This window comes from Mirounga leonina, unplaced genomic scaffold (assembly GCF_011800145.1).
Source record: "Mirounga leonina isolate KUSES-001 unplaced genomic scaffold, KU_Mleo_1.0 Mir_82, whole genome shotgun sequence".
NCBI lineage: Eukaryota > Metazoa > Chordata > Mammalia > Carnivora > Phocidae > Mirounga > Mirounga leonina.
In genome coordinates, this window is record NW_023270825.1 from 40684894 (window position 1) to 40710552 (window position 25659).

At 37.1% G+C, this 25659-nt stretch overlaps 1 protein-coding gene across 3 annotated transcripts in view; it reads right to left on the reverse strand.

The window, feature by feature from the left end:
• Positions 1 to 12386: 12386 nt before the first annotated feature.
• The window catches only part of ARID4A (AT-rich interaction domain 4A), a 63741-nt gene continuing 50468 nt past the window's right edge, over positions 12387 to 25659 (reverse strand). For all 3 annotated transcript variants that reach the window (XM_034993144.1, XM_034993142.1, XM_034993143.1), the window contains exons 20-24: positions 22995 to 24128; positions 22163 to 22267; positions 17786 to 17992; positions 17044 to 17190; positions 12387 to 14123 (exon numbers count right to left, since the gene is read on the reverse strand). In XM_034993144.1, coding sequence (XP_034849035.1) covers positions 14020 to 14123; positions 17044 to 17190; positions 17786 to 17992; positions 22163 to 22267; positions 22995 to 24128 — 1697 coding nt within the window. In that variant the 3' untranslated portion in view covers positions 12387 to 14019. The remainder of the gene's footprint in view (positions 14124 to 17043; positions 17191 to 17785; positions 17993 to 22162; positions 22268 to 22994; positions 24129 to 25659) is intronic.

Here is a 25659-nt window from a genome sequence, read left to right on the forward strand (position 1 = left end):
ATTAGCCCTGGGAGTGGGGGCGGGGGGAGTGAATTTGTTGGCCTGGGCCTGACAGCCAAAGGTCCCAGAGCACAATCAACTCTGAGACACCCACGATGCTTACTAGCCTAGATGTGTTGCTAATATTTGCTTTATTCATGCACAGCAGGAAGAATGGAGGTAAGACTGACCCCAAATACAGAATTTTGATTTTTCTACTAAGCCCCAGAGAAGGCATAAGCTAGGTAAGGACCTAAAGAACTAAACAATTTCTCTTTTTTTATTAGGCTAATCAACTGGTCTTTACAATTGACTGATACTACTAGTGTGTGCTAACAAGACGCTCATTACTGCTTGATTGCCATCAGGGCCCAGAAGCAGCCCAGGCCTTCACAGTTTAACAGGTGTAAGTTACATATAATTGTTTTCTTGAGTACTCTTACGTTCCTTCCTCAGTCTTCTATTTGGGAACTTGGTCTAGTGTCAAAACCCAGTTGTAATCATGAACAGAAGAGAGGACAGCATCAGCGTCCAGTGTTACTGTGATCTGGGAATGGTTTTTGGTTCAGAATCTTGATAATGAGTTTAGTCCAGCTCCAAAGGATCTTTTTCTAGGCTGGTTGGTCTTCTGATAAAAGCACGCTACCAGGGCGCCTGGGTGGCTCAGTTGGTTAAGCGACTGCCTTCGGCTCAGGTCGTGATCCTGGAGTCCCGGGATCGAGTCCCGCATCGCGCTCCCTGCTCGGCAGGGAGTCTGCTTCTCCCTCTGACCCTCCCCCCTCTCATGTGCTCCCTCTCTCATTCTCTCTCTCTCAAATAAATAAATAAAATCTTAAAAAAAAAAAAAAAAAAAACACGCTACCAGCCCCTTCCCATCCTTCACTTCCACTGAACTCAGAGTTAATCCCTGAGGTACATGGAAAGGGTTGGGGCCAGGAAAACTGTGGAGACTAGCTGGGTGTTCAAGGACACAGTAAACAGCAACATAGAAAGGAAGGAGAATTATTACAGCAGTTAGAAATAAACAGATTACTGTAGTTGAAATTGTCACAGAGACCATGTTGGAAAATAATTGAAAAATTTTCAAGCAAATTTCTATGGTGAAGGTAGATATTTCTTAAATGTAGACACCATTCTTGCTAAATGGGGGATCAGAATTCCTACAATGCTTTGGTCATTTTCCAAATTGAGATAGCATTAATAATTGTCCCAAAACCATGGTTCTATGCTGGATGTTAGCTCTCTCTTCCAGACAGCTTTATGGAGGTATAATTGGTATACAGTAAGTTGCATATATTTAAAGTGTAGCATTTGATACATTTTGACATGTATACATCCATAAAACCATCGCCAAAGTCAAGAGAGTAATAATATCCATCATCCCAAAAGTTTCCTCGGGTCATATGGTAGGAGTATGTTTAATTTTTTAAGAAACTGCCAAACATTTTTCCAAAATGGCTATACCATTTTGCATTCCCACCAATGGTATATGAGACTTCCAATTTCTTCATATAGTCACCCAACCACATTTGGTTGGCCAGCCTTGTTAATTTTAGCATTCTAGTAAGCAAGTAGTAGATTTTCGCTGTAGTTTTAATTGCATTTATTTCCCTAATGCCTAATGAAACCAAACACCTTTTAAAAAAACTGTTTTTTAGAGAAGTTTTAGATTCACAGCAAAATTGAGTGGAAAGTACAGAGGGTTCCCATATACTCCCTGATCCAACAAATGCACACCCTACCCTAGCATCAACATCCCACACCAGAGTGTCACGTTTGTTATAATTGATGAACCTACATTCACACATCATTATCACCCAAAGTTTATAGTTTACATGAGGGTATGGCTTGATGTACAAATGCGTAATGTTTTGGCAGATGTGTAATATCGATCATTACAGTAACATGCAGAATAGTTTCACTGCCCTAAAAACCCTCTGTGTTCTCCCTATCCATCCTTCCCCTTCTCTCCCCAAACGGTGGCAACAAACTGTCTCTATAGTTTTACCTTTTCCAGAATGTCATATACATGGAATCATACAATATGCAGCCTTTGACAGTTTGATTTCTGTCACTTAGTAATATGCATTTAAAGTTCTTTCATGTCTTTTCATGGCTTGATAGCTAATTTCCATTAGTGCTAAATAATTGCCCACTGTCTGGATATACGACGTTTATCCACTCACCTGCTGAAGGGCATCTTGGTGGCTTCCAAGTTTTGGCAGTTATGAATAAAGCTATCAACGTACGTGTGCAGATTTCTGTGAGGACATAAGTTTTCAACTCATTTCAATTTATATACTAAGGAGCATGATTGACGGATTTTATGGTAAGACTATGTGTAGTAAACTAAAGGCAGCCAAATGGTCTTCCAATGTGGCTGTACCATTTTGGCATTCCCACCAGCAACAAATGAGAGTTCCTGTTGTTTCACATTCTTGCCAGCATTTGGTGGTGGTGGGGTTTTGATATTTGTATTCTAATAGAGATGTCTAATTGTTTTAATTTGCCTTTCCCTGATGATATATGATGTGGAGCATCTTTTCATATGCTTATTAGCCATCTGTACATCTTTTTTGAAGTGTCTGTTAAGGTCTTTGGCCCACTTAAATCTGGTTGGTTGTTTTCTTATTGTTGAATTTTGAGTTGTTTATTTTAGAAAAGAGTCTGCTTTGTTCTGAATGTTTGTGTACCCCCAAAATTCATATTGTTGAAATCCTAATCTCTATTGATGGTATTGGGAGGTGGGGGTTTGAGGAGGTGATTAAGTCATGAGACTGGAACCCTCACGATTGAGATTAGTGCAGCCTTTGACAGATGGATTTCTGTCACTTAGTAATATGCACTTAAATTTCCTTCATGTCTTTTCATGGCTTGATAGCTAATTTCCAGAAGCAGCCACACAGAGCTCCCTAGCTGTGCTAGCACCTTTCTTGGACTTCCCAGCCTCCAGAAATGTGAGAAATAAATGTTTGTTTATAAGCCACCGAATTTATGGTGCTTTTGTAATAGCCACCTGAATTTTTTTTTTTTTTAAGATTTTATTTATTTATTTGACAGAGAGAGAGACAGCGAGAGCAGGAACACAAGCAGGGGGAGTGGGAGAGGGAGAAGCAGGCTTCCCACCGAGCAGGGAGCCTGATGTGGGGCTCGATCCCAGGACCCTGAGATCATGACCTGAGCCGAAGGCAGACGCTTAACGACTGAGCCACCCAGGCGCCGCTCGCCTGAATGTTCTAAAACAGTCCTTTATCAGATACGTCCTTTATAAATATTTTCTACTTTGTGGTTTGTCTCATTCTCTTGATGAACACCGTTTACGTCTGCTTATTGGCCATTCATGTTATCTTCTTTGATGAAGTGTATGTTCAAATCTTTAGTCTATTTCTTTTCCTTGCATTTTTTTCTAATTGTTGAGTTTGAGAGTTCTTTATATATGCTCTGGATACAAGTCCTTTATCTGACATATGCTTTGCAAATATTTTCTCCCAGGTTGTTTCTTGCCTTTATTCTTTTAATAATGTCTTTTAAAGAGCCAAAGTTTTTCATTTTGATGAAGTACAATTTATCAATTTGTTCCTTTATGGATTGTGCTTTTGATATGGTATCTAAGAAGTCTTTGCGGGGTCACCTGCATGGCTAAGTCGGTTAAGCATCTGCTTTCAGCTCAGGTCATGATCGAGGGTCCTGGGACCTGGGATCTTGGATACTGGGATCGAGCACCACATTGGGCTCACTGCTTTGCAAGGAGTCTGCTTTACCCTCACCCTTTGCCCCTCCCCTGCTTGTGCTCGCTCTCAAATAAATAAAATCTTAAAAAAAAAAAAAAAAATCTTTGCCTAACCCAATTAGGCATAAGGTGACAAACATCTCCTATTTTCTTTTAAAAGTTTATGGTTTTAAGTTTCGTGATCATTTTTAATTTTTGTATATGGTGTAAGGTATGGTTCCAAGTTTTTTGTTGTTGTTGTTTTACATTATGGTGGTCCAGTTGTTCCAGCATTTCTTTAGAAGGCTATCCTTTTGCATTATATTGTCTTTGTGCTTTTATCAAAAACCAATTATCCACATATGTGTGGGCTTATTTCTGGACTCTGTTCTCTTTTATTGCTTTATTTGTACAAAATGCTGTTCTCATTGCTGTTAGCCTCATAATAATTCTTGAAACCAGGTAGAGTTAGGCCTCCAATTTTGTTCTTATTCAGAGTTGTTTTGGCTATTCTGGGTCCTTTACCTATGAATTTTATAATTAGTTTCTCAATTTCTACAAAAAAAAACCTTGCTGGGATTTTATGATTGCATGAAATTTGAGAAGCAAAGAAAATCTTCACAATATTAAGTTTTATGATGCATGAACAAGGTGTATCTCCTTATTTGCTTAGACTGTCTTTATTTGGTCTTAGCAATATTTTGTAGTTTTCAGTGTTACAGGTCTTTCCCATCCTTTGTCAGATTTATCCCAACATATTTCATATATGTTTTTAAAGATTTTATTTATTTGACAGAGACACAGCGAGAGAGGGAACACAAGAAGGGGGAGTGGGAGAGGGAGAAGCAGGCTTCCTGCAGAGCAGGGAGCCCAATGCAGGGCTCGATCCCAGGACCCTGGGATCATGACCTGAGCCGAAGGCAGACGCTTAACGACTGAGCCACCCAGGCACCCCATATTTTATATTTTTGATGCAATTGTAAATGGCATTTTTAAAATTTCAATTTCTCATTATGTATGCTAGTACAAAGAAATAGAATTGATTTTTGTATAATGATCTTGAATCCTGCATTCTTTTTTTAAGATTTTATTTTTAAGTAATCTCTATACCCAACATGGGACTTAAACTTACAACCCTGAGATCTAGAGTTGCCAGCTCTACAGACTGAGTCAGGCAGGTGCCCTTGAATCCTGCGTTCTTGCTAAACTCACCAGTTTAGATGTCCATGATCTTTTCTTTCTTTTTTTTTTTTTTTTCCTTTTGCCTGAATGTTCTGGCTAGAACCTTCAATACAATGTTGAATAGAAGCAGTAAGAGTGGATATCCCTGTCTTAATCTTAGGGAATTCCGTCTTTCCTCTTTAAGTATGATGTTAACTGTAGGTATTTCCTGCATCAGATTGAGGAAATTTCCTTCTTTTTGCTGAGAGTGTTTTTCAGGAATGCATGTTGAATTTTGTCAGATGCTTTTTCTTTTTCAACTTGTTAATATGATGAATTACATTGATTTTTGAATATTAAACCAACCCTGCTTTCCTGGGATAAACTCCACTTGACCCATGATGTGTTTTCCCTTTAATATGTTGTTGGATTTCAGTTGCCGAAATTTTGAGAATTTTTGCATATATGTTCATGTATGATACTGGTTTGGTGTCAGAGTCCTACTGACTTCATTGCGTGGGTTGGAGGATTACCTTCTCTTCAATTTTTAGAGGAGTTTAAGTAGAATTAGTATTATTTCTTCCTTAAACATTTAGTAGTATTATGTCTTCTCTTAAACTTAAAAGTGAAGGTAGCTGGACCTGGAGTTTTCTTTGGGGGAAGGTTTATAACTTCAATTCCATTTCTTTAATAGATACAGGGTTATTCGAGTTATATATTTTTTCTTTAGTGAGTTTTGTTACTGTGTCTTTTAGTGCATTTTCCCATTTCATCTAAGCTGTTAAATTCACTGGCATAAAGATGTTCATGATATTCCCTTTTTATCCCTTTAATAGGTATAGATGCAATCTGTAGTGTTGTCACCTCTCTCATTCCTGATATTGGTAATTTGTGTCTTTTCTAGATCTTAATCAGTCTGGCTAGAGGCTTGTCAATTTTATTGATCTTCTCCAAGAACCAGATAGTTCTTTATTTTTGAAGACTCTGTCAAATTGCATGTATTGTGCTACAGCCCTGCTCCAGTAGAACAGTACATCTACTGAAAGCACGCTGTTGATAATTGTTGAGTGAACCAATGCATGAAAAAAAGAAGAACCACTGATTTCTGCATGTAGTCATTTTAATATTACCACTCTTTTAGATAACAGCCATTTCCTTATCTCTTATGTCAGTACTTTAGTACTGATAATATATAATTGAGGAGAATCTCCAGTGGCCAGATTAAATGCTTGAGGATATGACCCCAGTGAAGGCTGGTAAAGGGAGGTGAGGCAGGCAGCTAGCATTGAGGAGGGAGGGAATCATGAGACGAGAAGGAAAATAGATAGAGGCCGAAGACATAGTGAGTCAAAGGAAGTGTAATAAAACTGTAAGTCAGGAATCATGGGATACTAAACTAGCGATTTGGGATGAAAGAATATAAATTCTGACAATAAGAAATGAAGGTCAAATAAAGTGTAATCCAAGAGTGATTATCCAAAGTCATTACAGTAAAAATTTCAACTTAATAGCTCAGTGTTTCAAAAGGGTATTTGAGAAATACTCAGATGTTAGAGGAAAAAGGGTACATAAATCGGCTTATGTAAATCATGAAAAAGTGTTTCTATTTATACTCCCCTCTTAAAAATAATAACATTGGGCTTATTATATCTACATTAGCAGGAAGATCTTAAGATTTCTGGTCAAAGGAGCCACAAAAAGGTCATGACATACCTTGGTGGGAAAAAGCAGCAATCTCATTGCTTTTACCAGGCTGAAAAAACAACACTGACCTCACTAAACTTGAGTTCTAGTCTCTGTACTAGCTGACCACAGTGACCTTGGGTTTGCATGTTCTATGCTTTTCTTGTTTTAGACATTTGGGTTTTTTTTAATGTTCAAACTGTGCACATTTAAAATGTACACTTTTGTGTTTATATTTAATACACACACACACAAAACCATCACTACAACCAAATTAATGAACACATCTAAAACCACCAAAAGTTTACTTGGGCTCCTTTGTAATCTCTCACTCCCACCCTATACCCTACATACCCTCACCAAGTTTCCAGGAAACCACTGATTTGCTGTCACTATACATTGTAACATTATTTTCTAGAATTTTATATAAATGGAATCATAACGTGTGGGTATTTTGTCTTCTTTCACTCAGCACAATTATTTTGAAATTCATCTGTTTTGTTGCCCGTATCATCAGTTTGTTCTTTTTATTGCTGGGCTGTATTCCATTCTGTGGCTATGGAATAATTTATCCATTTACCAGTTGATGGACATTTGGGTTGTTGGAAGTTGTTGCTGCTGCTACGTGTGGAACATGTTTTCATTTCTCTTGGCTAAGAATCAATGGGTGGAATGACTGGGTCATGTAAGTTTAACTTTTTAAGAAATTGCCAAATTTTTCTAAAGTAGTTGTACCATTTTGTATTCTCACCAGTACAGTGTGAGAGTTCTAGTTCCTCCACATTCTCTCCAACACTTTCATGGAGGACAATTTGGCAATCTCACCTGTTGAGATTAAAAATGCCTGTGTACTTTGATCCAGTAATTCCATTTCTAGGAATTTATCCTACAGGTATCCTCACACATGTGTGAAAGGACATATGTATAAGGCTATTAGTTGCAGCATTGTTTGTAATAAAAATTAGAACTAACCAAAATGTCCATCATTATGGGGCTAGATAAACAAATTGTGGTACATTGGTATAGTAGAATACTATGTAGCTGCAAAAATAATCAGGAAGCATAGATGTTTTGGGAAGGATCATCCTAACCCTAACATTGGTTTTCTCTGGGAAGGGGAAAGTAAGGCACAGAGGTGGGAAATTGTCATGTAGTCTTGTGTCCTTTCTGTTTTGAACCATATGGATGTATTACCCACTCAAAGGATAGATTTAAAACTTTTTAAAAAATGTCTCTGAAATCAAAACAATCATTAAAAGCAGAATTTTAGAATCTAAACCTTTCACTTTATAGGTAAAAAACCTAACACTTAGAAAAGTCAAGTGATTTGCCACATTCAAATGGTTAGCTGTTATAAATGAGTGCTTATAAGTTTTAAAAGGAGAATCCCAGACCCTAAGCTCTCCTTGTAGTTATTTAAAATGAGGTCTTTGTTAAAAATGCAACCATTATTCTCAGGGAACAGAAGCTTCTTAAGACAGCACTATGTAATGAAACAAATACTGGACTTGGAAGCCAGAGGAAATGGGCTGTCATCCTAATTCTAATTCTGCTACTTATTATTCCCTTGTTCATTTGGAACTGGTTTCCTTGTGTGTCAAAACAAAATAGCAATGCTTTTCTCATAGGGTTGAGATCACACTCATGGACCTTGACTCACTGGTAACGGTACTCAGTTCCATCAGTTATCTTCACCTTCCTGTGCAATAGTTCATTTGCTGTTTTTTCCCCAATTATAAAATATGTCAAATGGGGCACCTGGGTGGCTCAGTCACTAAGCGTCTGCCTTCGGCTCAGGTCATGATCTCAGGGTCCTGGGATCAAGCCCTGCATCGAGCCCTGCATCGGGCTCCCTGCTCTGTGGGAAGCCTGCTTCTCCTCCTCTCACTCCCCCTGCTTGTGTTCCCTTTCTCGCTGTGTCTCTGTCAAATAAATAAAATCTTTAAAAAAAATAAAATACATCAAATATAGTAAAGGATTCAAAATAATATGATAAACACTCAGATTATCAAATCTTAGCATATTGTCATTTTTTGGGAGGAGGGAATAAATGCCCCCGTATACCCTCCTCTATTCCTTTCCCTCTTCTCCAGAGAAAACCATTCCTGAATTTGGGTATTCATCATTCACACTCAGGGTTTTATACTTATAGCTACATAAACAAAACTAATGTTTTGTATCCTTAAATTTTGTAGAGATATATGTATTGTTTGGCAACTTGCTTTTTTCACTCATTTGTTTTTGATATTCATGTTGATATATTTAGCTTTAGTCCATCTATTTTAACTGCTCTGTAGTACTGCAGTTAGTTAGCCATAATTTATTTATCCATTGTTCTGTTCATGGGCATTTAAGATGTTTAGTCAACACAAACCATGCTGCAAAGAATAGTCTAATACAGATCTCCTCGAGCATATGCAGTAGATTTCTCTAGGATATATGGAACTGTTGGGTCAAAGGGAGTGTTCCCCTTCATCTTTATTAGATAATGTCAAATCCAAATAGACATATTAATTTACAGTTGCACACAGTACATGAGAGTCCCCATTTCTTTACATACTTTCTGATGCATTAAGGAAATGCAAATTAAAAGCACAATGAAATACCACTACACACCTATTAGAATGGTTAAAAAAAAAACAACCCCGACTGAATATATCTAGTGCTGACAAGGATGTAGTGCAACTTAATTCTTGTGTATCACTGCTGGGAATGCAAAATCGTATGGCATATAATCCAGCAATCTTACTCCTATGTGTTAACCCAGGGGAAATGAAAACGTTATGTCTACACAAAAGCCTTTATGTTTATATTTATAGTGGCTTTATTCATAATAAATGCCTAGAAAGTTTTTAATTTCAAGGGAGTTAAATTTGGTTTAGGTTGTTTTTCTTTTTAAAGATTTTATTTATTTATTTGACAGAGAGAGAGTGCACAAGCAGAGGGAGAGGGAGAAGCAGGCTCCCCACTGAGCAGGGAGCCCAACGTGGGGCTCAATCCCAGGACCCCAGGATCATGACCTGAGCCGAAGGCAGATGCTTAACCAACTGAGCCACCCAGGCACCCCAAGTTTAGGTTTTTGAGAACAGGTTTGGATAGGGATCCAAGAGAATTTCAGAGAGCAGTTACCACTTGATGGGGGAAAAGTGCCCCATCAAAGGAAAGCCACCAGTGAAGTCTGAGTGCATTCACAACTATTTTGTGAAAGCTTAGTTATTATAGGGCCAGTCTGGGAGATAATGACTACATCAAGGAAATGGTTAATTCTAAAAATCACTTACGGACTGCCAAGGCGCATTCATCCTTGGAAACCAGGAGAAACTTCAGCAGTTTCTTATCCTTCATAAAAAGGTTTGGGGACTGAGAAAAGCTTCTCTGGAGGATAATATTATCTCTTGGAATATAGTGGAAAAGAAATTAGTTGTAGGATTTGCAGGTAAAGTACAGGATGTCTAGTTAAATTTCAATTTCAGGTAAATAACATTTTTATATAGGACATACTTATACTAAAAAATTATGTCTGAAATTCAAATTTAGCTGGGTGTCCTCCATTTCTTTTTCTTTGCTAAATCTGGCAAATTGAAGTGGTGAGAATCTTGAATCAGACTGTCTTGTTTAATATAACAGTCTTGAGAAGAAATCCAATTGTGTAGAATAATCCTTTATTATATTTACATGGAAGTTTTAAGTTTTTCACAATAGAACTTTTCAAAATGAATTTTAGTGATACAAATTACAAAATGAAGATAGCTTCATAATTATGTTAACTATAAATTCTAAAATTATAAACACTGCCCTTCTAATTATTTAAAAAGATATAATGGGTCTAGTATGAATATATGAAAAGGTTTTTTTGTGCTTAACAAGAAAAACATCATTTGGTTTTGTAATAAAATGTAAATAACTTAAAAAAAATTCTGTGTGAAAACACTAAGCATATATTAGAAATTCTCCATTAGCACAGACTCCATCTTAAGAGTCCTTCAACCTTCACTAATGATGAATGCCATCATATACTGTAGTCTTCCTGTAACAGGATAAAAAATCTGGGTGTAATCATGTGGAGTAATGGAAGAATGAAGAAGAAACGAGGAGGGGAAAAAAAGTCATCAGTTTAAGAATACTCTGAGTTGGGGATTAGATAGCTGAACAGGTCTACTTTACACTTTTTAAATGATATTTTATCATTACCACCTTGTGAAAAGAACCACAAAGACAACTTATAAATGACTGGCTTGTACATAAGAATCACTGGTAAAAAAACAATAGCAATTCACAAGTAATTTTTCTCAACTTAGTTTTTCAAGCATAGTTTTTGACTATCTTTCTGTGTATTACTAGATGATGGATCAGGCACTTTGTGGGATGCAAGTATGACTAAGTACTTAAGAACTAACATCTAGTAGGGTAGAAAGACACATGCATAAGTAAACATAATACAAGGTAAGTTGTCAAGTAAAAGAATAGATTGAAAATGCCGTGACAGCATAAAAGGAGGTGGCAAAAGCTTCATGGAAAGTGGCTGCGGAGATGGCTGTGGACATGAACGGCTCTGCATGACCTGGCTCCTACCTCCTACCGCAAGTCTATTCCTACCCTGGCTCAGTAGATCCAAGCTCCATGCGCCTGGAGCGCTTTATTCTCCTCTCCCATCTTTTTCCCATTTGCTTGTAGCTTATTCATTATCCTCACTGGGGCTCAGTTTTATTGCTTTCTCTGCAAAGCCGTCCTTGACCACCCTTGCCTTCCCAGCTCATAGCTGGGCTCCTATATTGTATCTCATGGCACCTGTGTATAGTCTACCTCATTAGATTATGCACTGCTTGAAGACAGGGACCTTTTTCTGTCTTGTTCACTGTTGTAACTTGTGGGCCTAGCATAGTACCTGGCACTTAACAGGTAACTGATAAATTGTTGATGAATGAATTCTGATAATATTTTTTATGTGTGGTTGAATATAGCTTCAAATGCTTTCACAGTGTTGACAGTTATGTCAAATTACAGGGTTTATAAGAAAAGTGTATTTTAGGGGCACCTGGGTGGCCCAGCCGTTAAGCGTCTGCCTTCGGCTCAGGTCATGATCCCCCTGGGTCCTGGGATCGAGCCCCGCATCGGGCTCCCTGCTCTGCAGGAAGCCTGCTTCTCCCTCTCCCACTCCCCCTGCTTGTGTTCCCTCTCTCGCTATATCCCTCTGTCAAATAAATAAATAAAATCTTTGAAAAAAAAAAAAGTGTATTTTAGGACTTATAAGAATGATATATAAACAAATTAATAGTTTAACCTATATGGATTTCCGTAATTTAAAGCAATTTCATAGAAGACATAGTATGTATGTGCTAAGTACAAACATGTTTCTTAGTGAAGGACAGGAAAACTAGAAACACAATAAACAATAAAAGCACACAAGTGAAACAAATCTCCATAATCTTCAAGGTCCCAATACTTCCTTACCAGATTTATACTGATTAGAAGGGATGATATTCAAGCTGATAACTAGTTCTCTCATTTATTGAATCGCTACTGAAGGAAGTCATTAAAATATTTAACATATGAATCTAAGGTTGCCTCCTAGTTTCAACTGGTTGTGAATGACAGTTTTCACTTTTATAATTAAGTACTAGAAATATTTTATTACAAAGACTGACAAATATATCGAATATGCTCTGTTTTGCAAAGTCTGATTTTCCAACTGTTAAGGGTACTGGCACTTGCGGAAAAAACAATCACTTAAATGAAAACTAAAAATATAAAGCCTATGTTTAAAACATGGCCTTTATTAATACTGCCCACTGAGCTCCATTTTTATTTTACATTGAAATACTTCTGCTTTGCAAAGAAAAGACAGAAAAGTGCATTTTACAAGAGTACTTTTTTCTTTTTAATTCTCTGCGAAAATGGAAGGAATCTGAATCACAAGTTCACAATGTGGTAAAATGAAATTAAGAAACAATAATTTCGGTAATGCTTTGCCATCACTAGTGTTTGGCTCTGACTTTGTTCTTGTCAATCAGATCCTGATACACAGTCTAGAGCATCTAGGTTATTACTCTACAGCATATTAAACACAGAAAAGGAGGTTTAAAAAAAACCCCTTTCAATGTACAAACATGAATTTAAAAACTGATTTTAAAAAATCACCTTTTTACATAATGTATATGGCAAAAATGCTTTAAATACATGATTTTGGAATTATTTACAAAATGTATCAGTCTGTGGAACAATTCACAGACAAAGCATACATAGTTGCTTTACTTAGTTGTTGCATCTCAACTTTGGGAGATAGAAATTTATTCGGCAGTATAGCAAACATAAAAACTATGACAAAGTATCTTAAGGGCAACCAAAAATTTGATCCTCAAAACAGTTTAAATACTAGGACTGCCAAAGTTTCTAAACGAGGACGTACTTTAATGATCCAGATGCCCATTTATAGTTCTATACTGTTTGAAGGACTGAGACAGACTCCCTTCAATACAGGCAAAGCTACTGGATGCAACCTCCTGTAAAAGGGACAGCTGAGAGCTATTGTCATCCAAAGAGTGAATTAACCTAGAATTTTCTTTTTTTCAATTTTATTAATATTTTAAAAAATACATAAAAATACAACATCCAATGTCTGAATAAATATATTTAACAAGTTGCAAGATAATACCTTATTTTACACAAAATTTTCAGCTTTAGAAATCTTGTTAAATAACTTCATTGTTGTTATATATTTCATTTTTGTCTTTTTGTAACAAAATAAAAACTCTGAAATTACATAGAAAAAAGACAAAATATTTTTGTCAAGGGATAAGATAGTCCACTGAAAACTTATTCACAATTCCACTGTAAACATTAATAAACATTAAAATATTTGCATAATTGTGTGCTCAAAAATCCTATAAAAAGTGGAAGACTTATTACAACTGTAGTTTTCAGTCAACTACACTTCCTTTCACAATTTATTTTGTCCCATTTACACCTTTAAACCTGGGCACACTGCTGAACATATACTTTGGCAGTTCTAAATAGCAAGTGCTTCCACAAAAATAAAAAAACAACAATAAAAAAAAACACAACATAAACCCCCTACTCACCAAGTGTTCAAATACATCTTAGTGAAAGTGCAGCAGTCACTATTCAGCTGGATAATATTTTGATGTTTATCGTGCACTTGCTTGTCTATGATTTCTATAACATTTGAAAGCTTTATTATACAAATTGAATTTGCTAAGTGCCCTTTTTCTATCTTCACAAAAAATGAAAAATTAAAGAGGAAAAATTATGACAAATATGGCAGGCTGCCTAACCTTCAGTTATTAATCAGCTTATTTTTGCAACAGAAAAAAAGAAAAGAGAGGGAATAGATACAATCCAGCCTGGAAAGGTATACAGGATATACTTAGCAATGTCAAACCAGTTGAGTGCTTTCTGTGGTTGTATTTCAGGATTTTGGGATTTATGTCCATGGCAGCAAACTGCTGGGAAGGCAAAGAAAATGTTTATCACCTGCATTCTACAGCAAGTACATTTTGTGGGGGAGATGAGGATGAGGGACTCATTCCAGTGTCTGACGAAGCAGATGACATGGAGGCTCCTGCATGAGACACTGTGGAATCAAAATAACTACATTAGACCCAGAAACTATCACAAAGATACCTAGCCTCTGGCAAACCAGAAATTAGTCCCCTAACTCTCTGCCACAGGCAGAACACTCCTCTTAATATAGGCAAGCCTATCACGTAATTTACCTTTTTTTTTTTAAAGAGACAGACCTCCTGGAGCCCTTCCCTCCTTGTCCATCCTATTCCTGGAATAGTTGGCTCTCTAGGCCTGCTATGCAGTGGTCACCCTATCGCTTTCATTCACCACCTTGACATTTTCTTTACTGTTTTCCTAAGTGGGATTCCTTGTTTGCTGGATCCTATGTTGTCTTCTTAGCTTTCTAGTTTCTAGTTTGGCTTCTAGTTTCCAGTGCACTGAGAAATCTGACATGAGAAACTTGATGCTCTTCTGAGACCCATTTTTTAGATATACCTTTATATGGTAAACCAAAGGGTTCTGAAATTTCACAATGGGCTTTGGTGTAATTTTTCTCTCCCATTCTTTATAGATGTTACAGTGAGTCCTTTAAACCTTCTAATTCATATCCTTTGTTTCTGGAAATTTTTCTTTTTTTTTTAAAGATTTTATTTATTTTTCTTATAATACTTCTTTGATGACAGCTTCCTCCTGCGTTTATTCAGTGCTCTTTTTCTAGAAATGCTGTGATTCAGAAGTTGTTATCTCTTGGCCAGATCCTATACTTCTCTTAGTTCTTTTCTCCTACTGTCTTTTTAACCACCTACTAGGATTTCTTTAGCTTTGCTATCTATCTCTTCTATTACATTTTTTAAATTCCTGCTATCATATTTTTAATTTTTGAGAGAGCCGTCTTGGTCTCTGAATTGTATTAATACTATCATGTTTTGGGGATGCCTGGGTGGCTCAGTTGATTAAGTGTCTGCCTTTGGCTCAGGTCATGATCCTAGGATCCTGGGATCAAGCCCCACATCGGGCTGCTTGGCAGGGAGCCTGCTTCTCCGTCTCCCCTGCCTCCTGCTCCACCTGCTTGTGCTCTCTCTCTCTCTCTCTGTCAAGTAAATAAATAAAATCTTAAAAAAAAAACAACATATTTTTGTTTCAAGACTACAATATCTTTCCTATATCTCTGTATAGTGATTATAGTTTGGTGTTTTGTATGGTAACACTGTTTTTTACAAGTTCCTTTTTATTCTCATTTTCTACTTTGGTTTCTACCTTTATGTAGAAGCTTTCCTATCTGGTCTTGTGGCTCCCATATTTAAGAGGGGGCATTAGGAGCGCCTGGGTGGCTCAGTCGTTAAGCGTCTGCCTTCGGCTCAGGTCATGATCCGGGGGTCCTGGGATCGAGCCCCACATCAGGCTCCCTGCTCAGTGGGAAGCCTGCTTCTCCCACTACCCCTGCTTGTATTCTCTCTCTCCCTGTGCCTCTGTCAAATAAATAAATAAAATCTTAAAAAAAAAAAAAAAGGGAGGCATTAAAAAGCTAACTGGAAGCTGTGTGCGAGTATGCAGAGCTTTTCAATCATGGGCAGTGCATATGTAGTGACTGGCAAGGATCTTGCTTTTTGGTTCAGGAACCTCTAAATGTTGGTATCTGTGTTAGTTCCTTCCTCTTGGGTTGACCAGCTTCTCCAGAAGAATCCTTCAGTTTCCTCCCATGAGTGAGCATAAGCTTAGTTGCCAGCTTTCAGGAAGCCAAGAGGATAAGAGTTTCAGTTGGAAAAGGGATAGGGGTCTCATCATTCAGTATTGTAAACTTTTGCTCAGGCTCATTATTTCTGATTTTGCACTTAACCCTCATCTTCAGCTATGGCTGGTGTCCCTGAGTCTACAGGGACTTCTTTCCCCTCTCCATACAGTACATTAATTTTCTGTTTTCTGCTACAGCTGCAGAAGAAGGTAGTTTGTATCACAGTATGGGACGAAAGAATCCAATTTCTTCCATTTTCAACCAATCTCCATTTTTAGCCTCACCTATATCCCTGCTTTCAGAGCTGGGGTGATGTGGTATGGGCTGGCTCGCTTCTTGTTTTGCCCCACTGGAAGGATAAACAAGCTTAGGTTTTAGCATTCTGCTAAAGCAGTCCATCTGCTTCTCAGCTTCCAAGAGAGAAGCTGTTGACATTTCTTGTCTACTGTGGTCTGCTATCCCATTATCTTTTTTTTTTTTTTTTGCTATCCCATTATCTTGTTCTTGTGGGTACAGGGCTTTTCATTTTCTTTACTGTTATTTTAGTGGGGCTTCAGGACGGGGTAGATGTGAACCTATCAATGTTTAACTGTAAGTCAGTCCTACACAGTTTTAAGGTCTGAATCAGACACTACTCTCTCTCCATGATTAATCCAAAGTAATTTCTCCTTCCACCAACTCCTGTACTTAGTAATACCACTCTTGGGGTCCTCATCGAACACACCCTTCCTGCTAGAAGTTAAGATCTTTAAGATCAAAGTCTGTATCTCATTCATCTCTGTACTTCTACCACCTGGAAGAGGGCCTGGCACATAGTGTGAACATATTAACGTTGAGCTGAACGATTTCAACAAATCATTTATGATCGCAAAAAAGATAATCTCTTTGAGGATAAGCCATATGCCCACTAATTTTGGTGAACCTCATAATAACAAATATAGTGCCTATTAATAGGTAACCAGTAAATATTTGTTGAGCAAAGTGAATTTCAGAGGGAGTAACTAATTCTTCCTGAGAACCCACCACATTTAATAAAATCACATTTTGTAAAACAGTTCATAGTCCTTTTTAAGAGTCTCCTCCTGATTAATCAATTCAGTTGTTGACCCACTCATTTCAATAATATCACAAAGAAGATAAAACTAGGAATCTAAAAACAACAATTAATAAATGTGTACTATATTCAAAGAATAATGTATATCTTCTAAAATGACACGATATATTTGAAAAACAAGAAAAATTATAATCAAATTACCTTCTCTGTCTTTCTTTTTTAATCTTTTCCTCCTCCTGTCTATGGTTGCAACTTCAGACTTCAAAGACATGTAATATTTTCTGATTTCTTGTAATTTTTCTTGGAGAAAAGAGATTCGCTCTGTACTGTTCATATTCTCTAATTCATCTGAAAGGGGGAGAAAGGTTAATTTGGTTTTAAAAATAATTAAGAAAAGAAGGCAGTTCTATCAAAACTCAACTTCTAAATCAAAAGCTTTAGTTTATTAAGTTTCCATAATAATAGCTAAATAAGGCTCTACAAACAAGGATGACATTAATTAAATTCATGAATAAGATTTCTGTATATATCCCAAATTTTTTATACCAAATATTTATTACTTAAGTGATCAGATAAACACAAGAAAACATCAACACACAGCAACCCTAATCTATAATTGTAGTTATTCATCCAAATAGTTTCTTTGTATTGATGATTTTTCATTCATTGGATATTTCCAGTTATCAATTAGAAAGGGTATTTCAGTTTCACTGATCCATACAAACACACATCTTATTTCGTTACTGGAGATCTTTCTCTAGTTAATATTTATCAGGGTATTATTATGAAAAGGCATGGATTTGTATTTAAGATGATAAGTGGTGATTGGTAAGAGTATGTGGAAACCTACATAAATGAATATGGTAACCACTATTCTTATTTTGACATTTTAAGATAAATACCACTTATACAAAATACATTCAGGTTTTCTAAAGCTTCTTACTGAGTTGAAAGCTCCATTTATATGTTCTAGGGGATGAATTCGGATGTTTTTCCCTGTGTTTATCTTTTTCTCCATCTTTGATGTGAGGAGAAATTCTTGCAGGAGATCGTGCAAGCTTCTGTGGCTTAGACACACTAAGATGCTTTACTGGTGTACATTTACTTGAATTGTCCAGGACAGGAAGATCTTCACTATCACTGCTTTGTCCTATAATAAAAAATTGATTCAGAGATTATAAATGACAAAAATATCAAATTATCAAAATGCAGCAGACCCAGCAATTACACTTTTTGGTATCCTACAGAAATAAGTATACAAACGCACAAATTTCTTAACAGTAAAGAAATGGAAATCTAAATGCCCACCGATAGGAAAAAGGTTAAAAATTACATACAGTTGATTCTTGGACAATGTTGGGGTTAGGGGCACTGACCCCCATGCAGTCAAAAATCTGCATTTACTTTTGACTCCCCAAAAACTTAATTACTAATAGCCTACTGTTGACCAGAAGCCTTACTGATACATAAAGTTGATTAAAACATATTGTGTATGTTATATACAACATTGCATAGTATATTCTTACAATAAAGTAAGCTACAGAAAAGAAAATGTTAGAAAATCATAAGAGAAAATACATTTGCAGAACTCTAAAAAAATCTGTGTATAAATCGATCTGTACAATTTAAACCCATGTTGTTCAAGGGTCAAATATACTACTGAATAATTTGCTAAAATTGTTAAAAAGAATGAGCTAAAGTTTACAAGAACAAAAATGGCAAAATATCCAATATACACTGTTAAATAAAAAAGCAAAGTTATAAAACAATATGTATAGTATTGCCCCATTTATGTTTAAAAAACAAGACATAAAACCACCCAAACTGCACAAATGAAAAAGCACAAAAATACTTGATGTATACACATCCTTTAACATGTGTATAATAAAATGTGAGCAGAAAATTGTTTGCAACTCTGTCCCTCCTCACCAAATTTGTAATTAAACATGTTTTTGCTTTTCACTTCATAACAAATTAGAATTCTGTTTTGTTTTTTTTTTCCCAATCTCTTACACCCTTCCACCCTACTCTCAAAAGCCAACATTGCCTTCTACTGAAAAAGCAAAGTTGGAATGTTACATACTCAATTTCCCAGCCCTTCTTCTACCTGTATCTGTCTTTATTAACTTTTGGGGGTGCTCAGAAAGAGAATGTTTTTGAAGACTAATCTCTTCAGCTATACGCTTAAAACCATCCACTCACAGCTCCTCTGGAATATCCCAACATCAATTATCCATCTTCTTTTCCTAGTCTACCAACATGCTTACATCTTTCCCACTCTGAGAGTGGGAGGGAAAAAGAAGGAAAACTTCCCTTTTTAGCTGGCACCTCTTTCCTTCTCTTTAAAGTCAAATTTCTTTTTTTTAAGATTTATTTATTTGACAGAGAGAGACAGTGAGAGAGGGAACACAAGCAGGGGGAGTGGGAGAAGCAGGCTTCCTGCTGAGCAGGGAGCCCAACTCGATCCCAGGACCCTGGGACCATGACCTGAGCCGAAGGCAGACACTTAACGACCGAGCCACCCAGGCGCCCCTAAAGTCAAATTTCTTGAAAGAAATTCTTTGTTATCCTGATTTCCACACCTTCTAATTACATTCTCATGCTCCTGTTAGGGTCCCAACATTTACAATTCACCAAATTCAATGAATGCATTTTAATCCTATTGCATATCCTATAGCATTCAAAACTTCTTTCTTATTCAAACCCACTAGTGTTTAGTGATTTGCATTTGTCTCTGATCAGTGCCCATATAAAGAGATAGCCCATTGAATTCTATTCTTGGTTCTTTTTATTTTCATTTTACAACTCTCCCATAGCAATCTCATCATCTTGCAATCCTTCACATATCCATCTTCTAAAAACAGACTATTCTAAGCTCTAGACCCCTACTCCCCTAATACTGGGTACCTCTAACTCACCTTTCCCGAAATTACTCTTCCAACAACCTGCTGCTACTCCTGTATTCCATGTTCATTAACCAGTCCCTCATATGTAACTACTAGTGAGTCCTAATGATTTCACGTCCCATCACTTTAATTCATTTTTCTCGCCAAATATTAAGTCCCCAAAGTAAAACTGATATCTCCTTTCTTCCTTTCTTTTTAATCTTTTTAACTTTTTAGATAGTCTTCAAACTTACAAAAAAATTGTTAAGAACAGTTACCAAAAAATGTTTTTCTGACCCATTTGAAGGTTAAGTTGCCCAGCCATACTTGAGTACTTCAGTGTTTGTTTCTTATAAACAAGAACATTCTCCTTGTGTTAGTTATCTACAAACTGGCCCCAAACTTAGCAGTTTAAAACTACAAATGGTTAATATCTCACAATGTCTGAGAACTGGGGTCTGGGAGCAGCTTGGCTGTGTGGTCTGACTCGGGAATCTTGTGATATTGCAGTCAAGCTTTTAGCTGAAGCTGTGGTCTCTGAAGACTTGACTGGAGCTGAAGAATATATTTCCAAGATGGTTCACTCACGTAGCTTTTGGCAAGAGGCCTCAGTTCCTCGCTTGCTATTGGCAGGATGTGCTCAGTTTACCATGTGGACCTCCCCACAGACTGCTGTGTCCTCAGGACTTGGCAACTAACTTTCCCCAGACCAAGTGATCCAAGGGAGAGCAAGGAGGAATCTGCAGTGCCTTTTATGACCTATTCTCTGAAGTCATAGTCTATCACTTCATCCAGCCCACACTCAAGGGAAGGGAATTAGGCTTTGTCTCTTGCAGGGGAAGAGTATCAACAGATTTGTAGATATGTTTTTAAAACCACCACACACTTAGAGAACCATAATACAACAATCAAAATCAGGAAATAAACACAAACATATTATCACCTAATCCTCAGATCCCCTACAAGTTTCTCTACTTGATCCAATAATGTCTTTTGTAGCAATAGGATCCAGGTGAGAATCATGCTGCTTTTGTCATGGCTCATAAGTCTCCTTTAAATCTGCAACAGTTCCTCTTTCTTTGACTTTTATGATCTTTGCAATTTCTTAAATTACAGACCAGTTATTTTATAGAAGATCCTTCAGTTGGAATTTGTTGATGGTTCCTCCTGATTATATTCAAGTTATGCATCTTTGACAGGAATGTTACAGATGTGCTGCTGTGTTCCTGTTGCATTCTGCCAGGTAGTACGTAATTCCCCTTTGTCCCATTACCAGTCGTGTTCACTTTGATCGTTTGACAAACGTATCTGCCAGGCACCATGACGTTATTCAGTTGCCCTTTGTAATTCCTGCTGCCTCTCTATTCTCATTTCCCATCACTCCTCCTCTATACTCTACATCTGTACTGTCCAGCCACTAGCCACATGTGGCTCTGAGAACTTCAAATATGGTTCAAAAGTTTTCCTTTGAAATGCCTTTTATCTTGTATAAATTATATGCTCCCTCCATGGGATATGTATCTACTATAACCTAGAATTTTCCTTTCAGACTTGTATGAAGGCATGGTTTGGAGATAAAACTTTAATTTGTCAAAATCAACCATGTTTATTTCTACTATATTCTACAACTTAGTTTTATTCCATATTGTACAGAAGTCTTTCTCATGTATTTTATTCATACTGATTTACTAATTTCCTTGTTTCCATAAGAATCTTATCTTGTTCTAAAAATACCATGATACTATTTAGAAATCAGCTTTTCTAGATTAAAGTAAACCATTCCATTCAGAAATGTAAACTTAGGGCGCCTGGGTGGCTCAGTTGGTTGGGTGACTGCCTTCGGCTCAGGTCATGATCCTGGAGTCCCGGGATCGAGTCCCGCATTAGGCTCCCTGCTCTGCAGGGAGTCTGCTTCTCCCTCTGACCCTCCCCCCTCGCATGCTCTCTCATTCTCTCTCTCACATAAACAAAATCTTTAAAAAAAAAAATTAAAAAAAAAAAGAAATGTAAACTTAATCTGCTTTTACCACTAAAGCAAATATTACTTTCCTATTATTCAAGATCCTCAAATACATTCCTCAATATTAAACCACTTTACATAAGAAATACAAATGAAATATGCATAAAAAATAAATCACAGCTATCCCAGCTCTAAATAAAATTGACAGGCCCCTTCAGATTAAAAATGAGAAAACTGTTATTCCCAGAACATAATAAACCAAACATTAAATTTTTTTTCCTTTTTATTAAGTAAATTCTACCCCCATCGTGGGGCTTGAACTCACAACTCTGAGATCAAGAGTCGCATGCTCTACCAAGTGAGCCAGCCAGGTACCCCTAAAGCAAATTTATTTTTAAACTGACACAAATGATCAAACCAACAAAATGCTGAAAATATTAACACTATGCTAAAGGCAGCATTGGAAAGCACCAACCTGTTCCATTCTTTTCACTTTTGGCTACAGCACTTGTTCGCTTTGGGGTACGCTTTTGCTTTTTTGCCAATAATCCACTATTTCCATCACTTGGCCTTTTCTGACCTGAAATAAGGGGAAAGAGACAATTGAAAAAAATATATACCTATTTTGGATACCATTCGTTTATTATAAAAGAGAGACATGGAAATTATTTACAGGATGAAAGATTTCACAATTTCAGTGGAATGGGCAGCTTCCCATGATGCCATTTCAATGATTTATTCAGTCTACATGCTTTCCGAGAATGTCACCATCTCTAAATAAAAAATAATCCTTGTCGTCTAGAACGACTATGGTGCCTCCATATTCTGGGAGAAGAACTTTATCTCCAACTTTCACGCTAACTGGTTGAATCTCTCCACCCTTATCCTTTAGAGCCCGATCCAACAGCTACTTCTGTTGCTTGCAATACTTCTCCATGAGATTTCTCTGGAAGCATAATGCCTCCTTTGGTTACAGTTTCAGCTGCACTCCTTTCAGCTAAAACTCAGAGAGGGGAAGAAACTTTCTAAATGCCTGTGTTGCCAAAACTCCGGCCGCCGCAGTTCGTACCCCGCTCTCAAGCCAATGCCACAGCAAGAGCAGCTGTAATTACTCACTTGTCTACTCAACATAAATTTCTAGATATACTTCTTTTTTAAAGGCAGGGGAAAGGAGAGGGGGAAGTAGGAAGGAAAGAATGAACAGGAGGGAGGGAGGGAACTTTACTGCTCAAACATTCCTAAAACTCTGAACTTACTAATTTTGGGGTTGAAAAGAAAGGCTGATATTCTCCCTAGAAAGTCCTTACCCTTCTCTCTGTTTTCTCTTTCTTGAACAATTATACTACAGGTACCAGAGGCAACACTGGCTTCAAACCCATTTGCTGATTCCCTCTCACAGAGACCTTCTTGAGATTCTTCAGCAATGCTATCAACTTCAATGGTTATGTCACTCTCACTTTTTATACTTCGAGACTCATCTTGACTGAGAGTAAGTGGTGAAGCTACTGAAAAGTTATGCTGTACTACAGGAGGTAGGGCAGGTGGAATAGAAACAAGAGAGTTAGACTCAGAGCTTTCAACTACTACATCTTCAATACTGGTCTTATCCTTCTCATCCAAATCATCCAAATCGACTTCATGGCAAACCAAAGTCTCAGGCCCAATCAGAGGCATTGCATCCTCGTCTTCTTTCAGGGGAGTATTTACAGTTTCTTCAGCTGGACTGTCAGATTTTTCACTAGTCAGTTCTTGAATGCGTTGGTTTGACTCTGCAATTAATGACGGCATTCCTTCATTTTCTATTTCAAAATGTTGTTCAGAATTTAAGTTTTTCGTTCCCTCAGATGCAGCACAGTCACTGGTCTTTTCTTGAGATATGCTGTTTGTCATTTCCATTCCATTCTCAATTCTTATTTTTTTCTCTGGTGATGACTGTCCCAGTATTTTCCGTTTCAACTTTTTTTCTTTTGCACATTGGTCAGTTTCATCTTCGGTAGTAGAAGAAAAGGTTTTACTGTCTAATGAAGAAAATTCTAGACTCTGAGCTTCTATATGAGGTTCACTTCCTGCTTCATCCTGGCTAAATGATGAAATCTTTATAATTTCTAAAGAAAGATCTTTTGTCTTGCTTCGTCTTCCCTTTCCCTTAGGAGATTTTTCGGCCTCTTTCTTAACTTCTTCTGCGTGTTCTACTTTATTTCCAAAAATCTGTACTATTTGTTCATTCTCTCCAACTTCTAACTTCAGTGTTTCTAAAGGCTGCATTTGCGTCCTTTCGTTTTCTTTTAATATATGTGCAGCAATCTTTGGGTTTTCTTCATCTAGTTTATCATCATTTAAATTTTCATTTTTTTCTAGTTCTTTAATATCAGGAGAAAGTTCTTCATTCATCAAATTCTTTTCTAAAAGGTCTTCTGTTTCACTATCAGATGAGCAAGAGTCTGCAAAAGGAAATATATTACAAAGGTTTCTATGTTAATTACCAGTGTAACTTTAGAATAAAAATTCTACCAAACAAAACTCTTAACCATTTATCTCTGAATGCCTCCCTGTAGAAATTTCTGATAAATCATACATTTGTGCCAAAAATGGGGGTACTTCAAATTAAACTCCATGTAAAAATACAATACATTGAAAATATTACTATCTCAATTCTATAAAAGAACTATTTTGCATTTTTCACTAGTATCATGTTTAGGCTATGTTAATCCTTAGAAAAATCAAAGGACTAGGGGCACCTGAGTGGCTTAGTCGCTTGAGCATTCCACTCTTGGTTTTGGCTCGGATAATGATCTTGGGGTCGTGAGAGTGAGCCCCACGTCGGGCTCCACACTCAGCAGAAGTCCACTTGGGATTCTCTCTCCCTCTGCCCCTTACCCCTGCACGCATTCTCTAAAATAAATAAATAAATCTTAGAAGAAAAAAGAAAAATTAAAGGACTAGTACTGAGATTATATTAATGCATTAGGTGGTTTGATCAGAGATCTAATAGGTACTGATTAGTAAATGTGATGGCATTTTGTGTCCCTAGAAAGAACTATTTAAAATAATTCTGGAAAGAGATGTACAAAATGAGCAATCTGAATTCCCAAAACTTTAAATGTTCTTCTGATTAAAAGACATAAAAGTATAGGCAAGCTTTTTTTTTTTTTTTTAAAGATTTTATTTATTTATTAGAGAGACAGAGACAAGCAGTGGGGAGCAGCAGGCAGAGGGAGAAATAGGCTCCCTGCTGAGTAGAAAGCACAACACAGGGCTGGATCCCAGGATCCTGGGATCATGACCTGAGCCGAAGGCAGACCCTTAACCAGCTGAGCCACCCAGGCACCCCTAGTCAAGCTACCTTCTTACAAAAGAAATCATTCTCATTAAGTTAAAGAATTTTTAAAATAATAAAGTTGGATCTATAAAATATAAAAATTCTGGGGGCGCCTGGGTGGTTCAGTCGTTAAGAGTCTGCCTTCGGCTCAGTCATGATCCCAGAGTCCTGGGATCAAGTCCCTTATCAGGCTCCCTGCTCTGCGGGAAGCCTGCTTCTCCCTCTCGTACTCCCCCTGCTTGTGTTCCCTCTCACTGTGTCTGTCAAATAAATAAAATCTTAAAAAAAAAAAAATTCTGCCCACATGGCGATCATATTGTAAGCAAGTTCAAAAAGGCAAACTTAAATGTATTTTAAGTGAAAAGGTATATGGCTTTGTGGTTTTATCATATTCAAAATTTAGAATCCATTTGTTCTTATGTTAAAAAAGAACTTTTATCTGGGAGGTGAGCAAGACTGAGACTACTGTACTGTGTAGTTTCATAGGTTGTACACTGCACAAGAGCATGCTATCTAAGGACACCTTTCACTTGGTGGACATCTTGCATTTATGTATTATGACAACTTTCCAGCAGATGGCAGTAATGAGGTAGGAGCAGGCCCTTTTCTAATTTACACACTGACACCATATGGACAAATGGCAATCTTGTAGT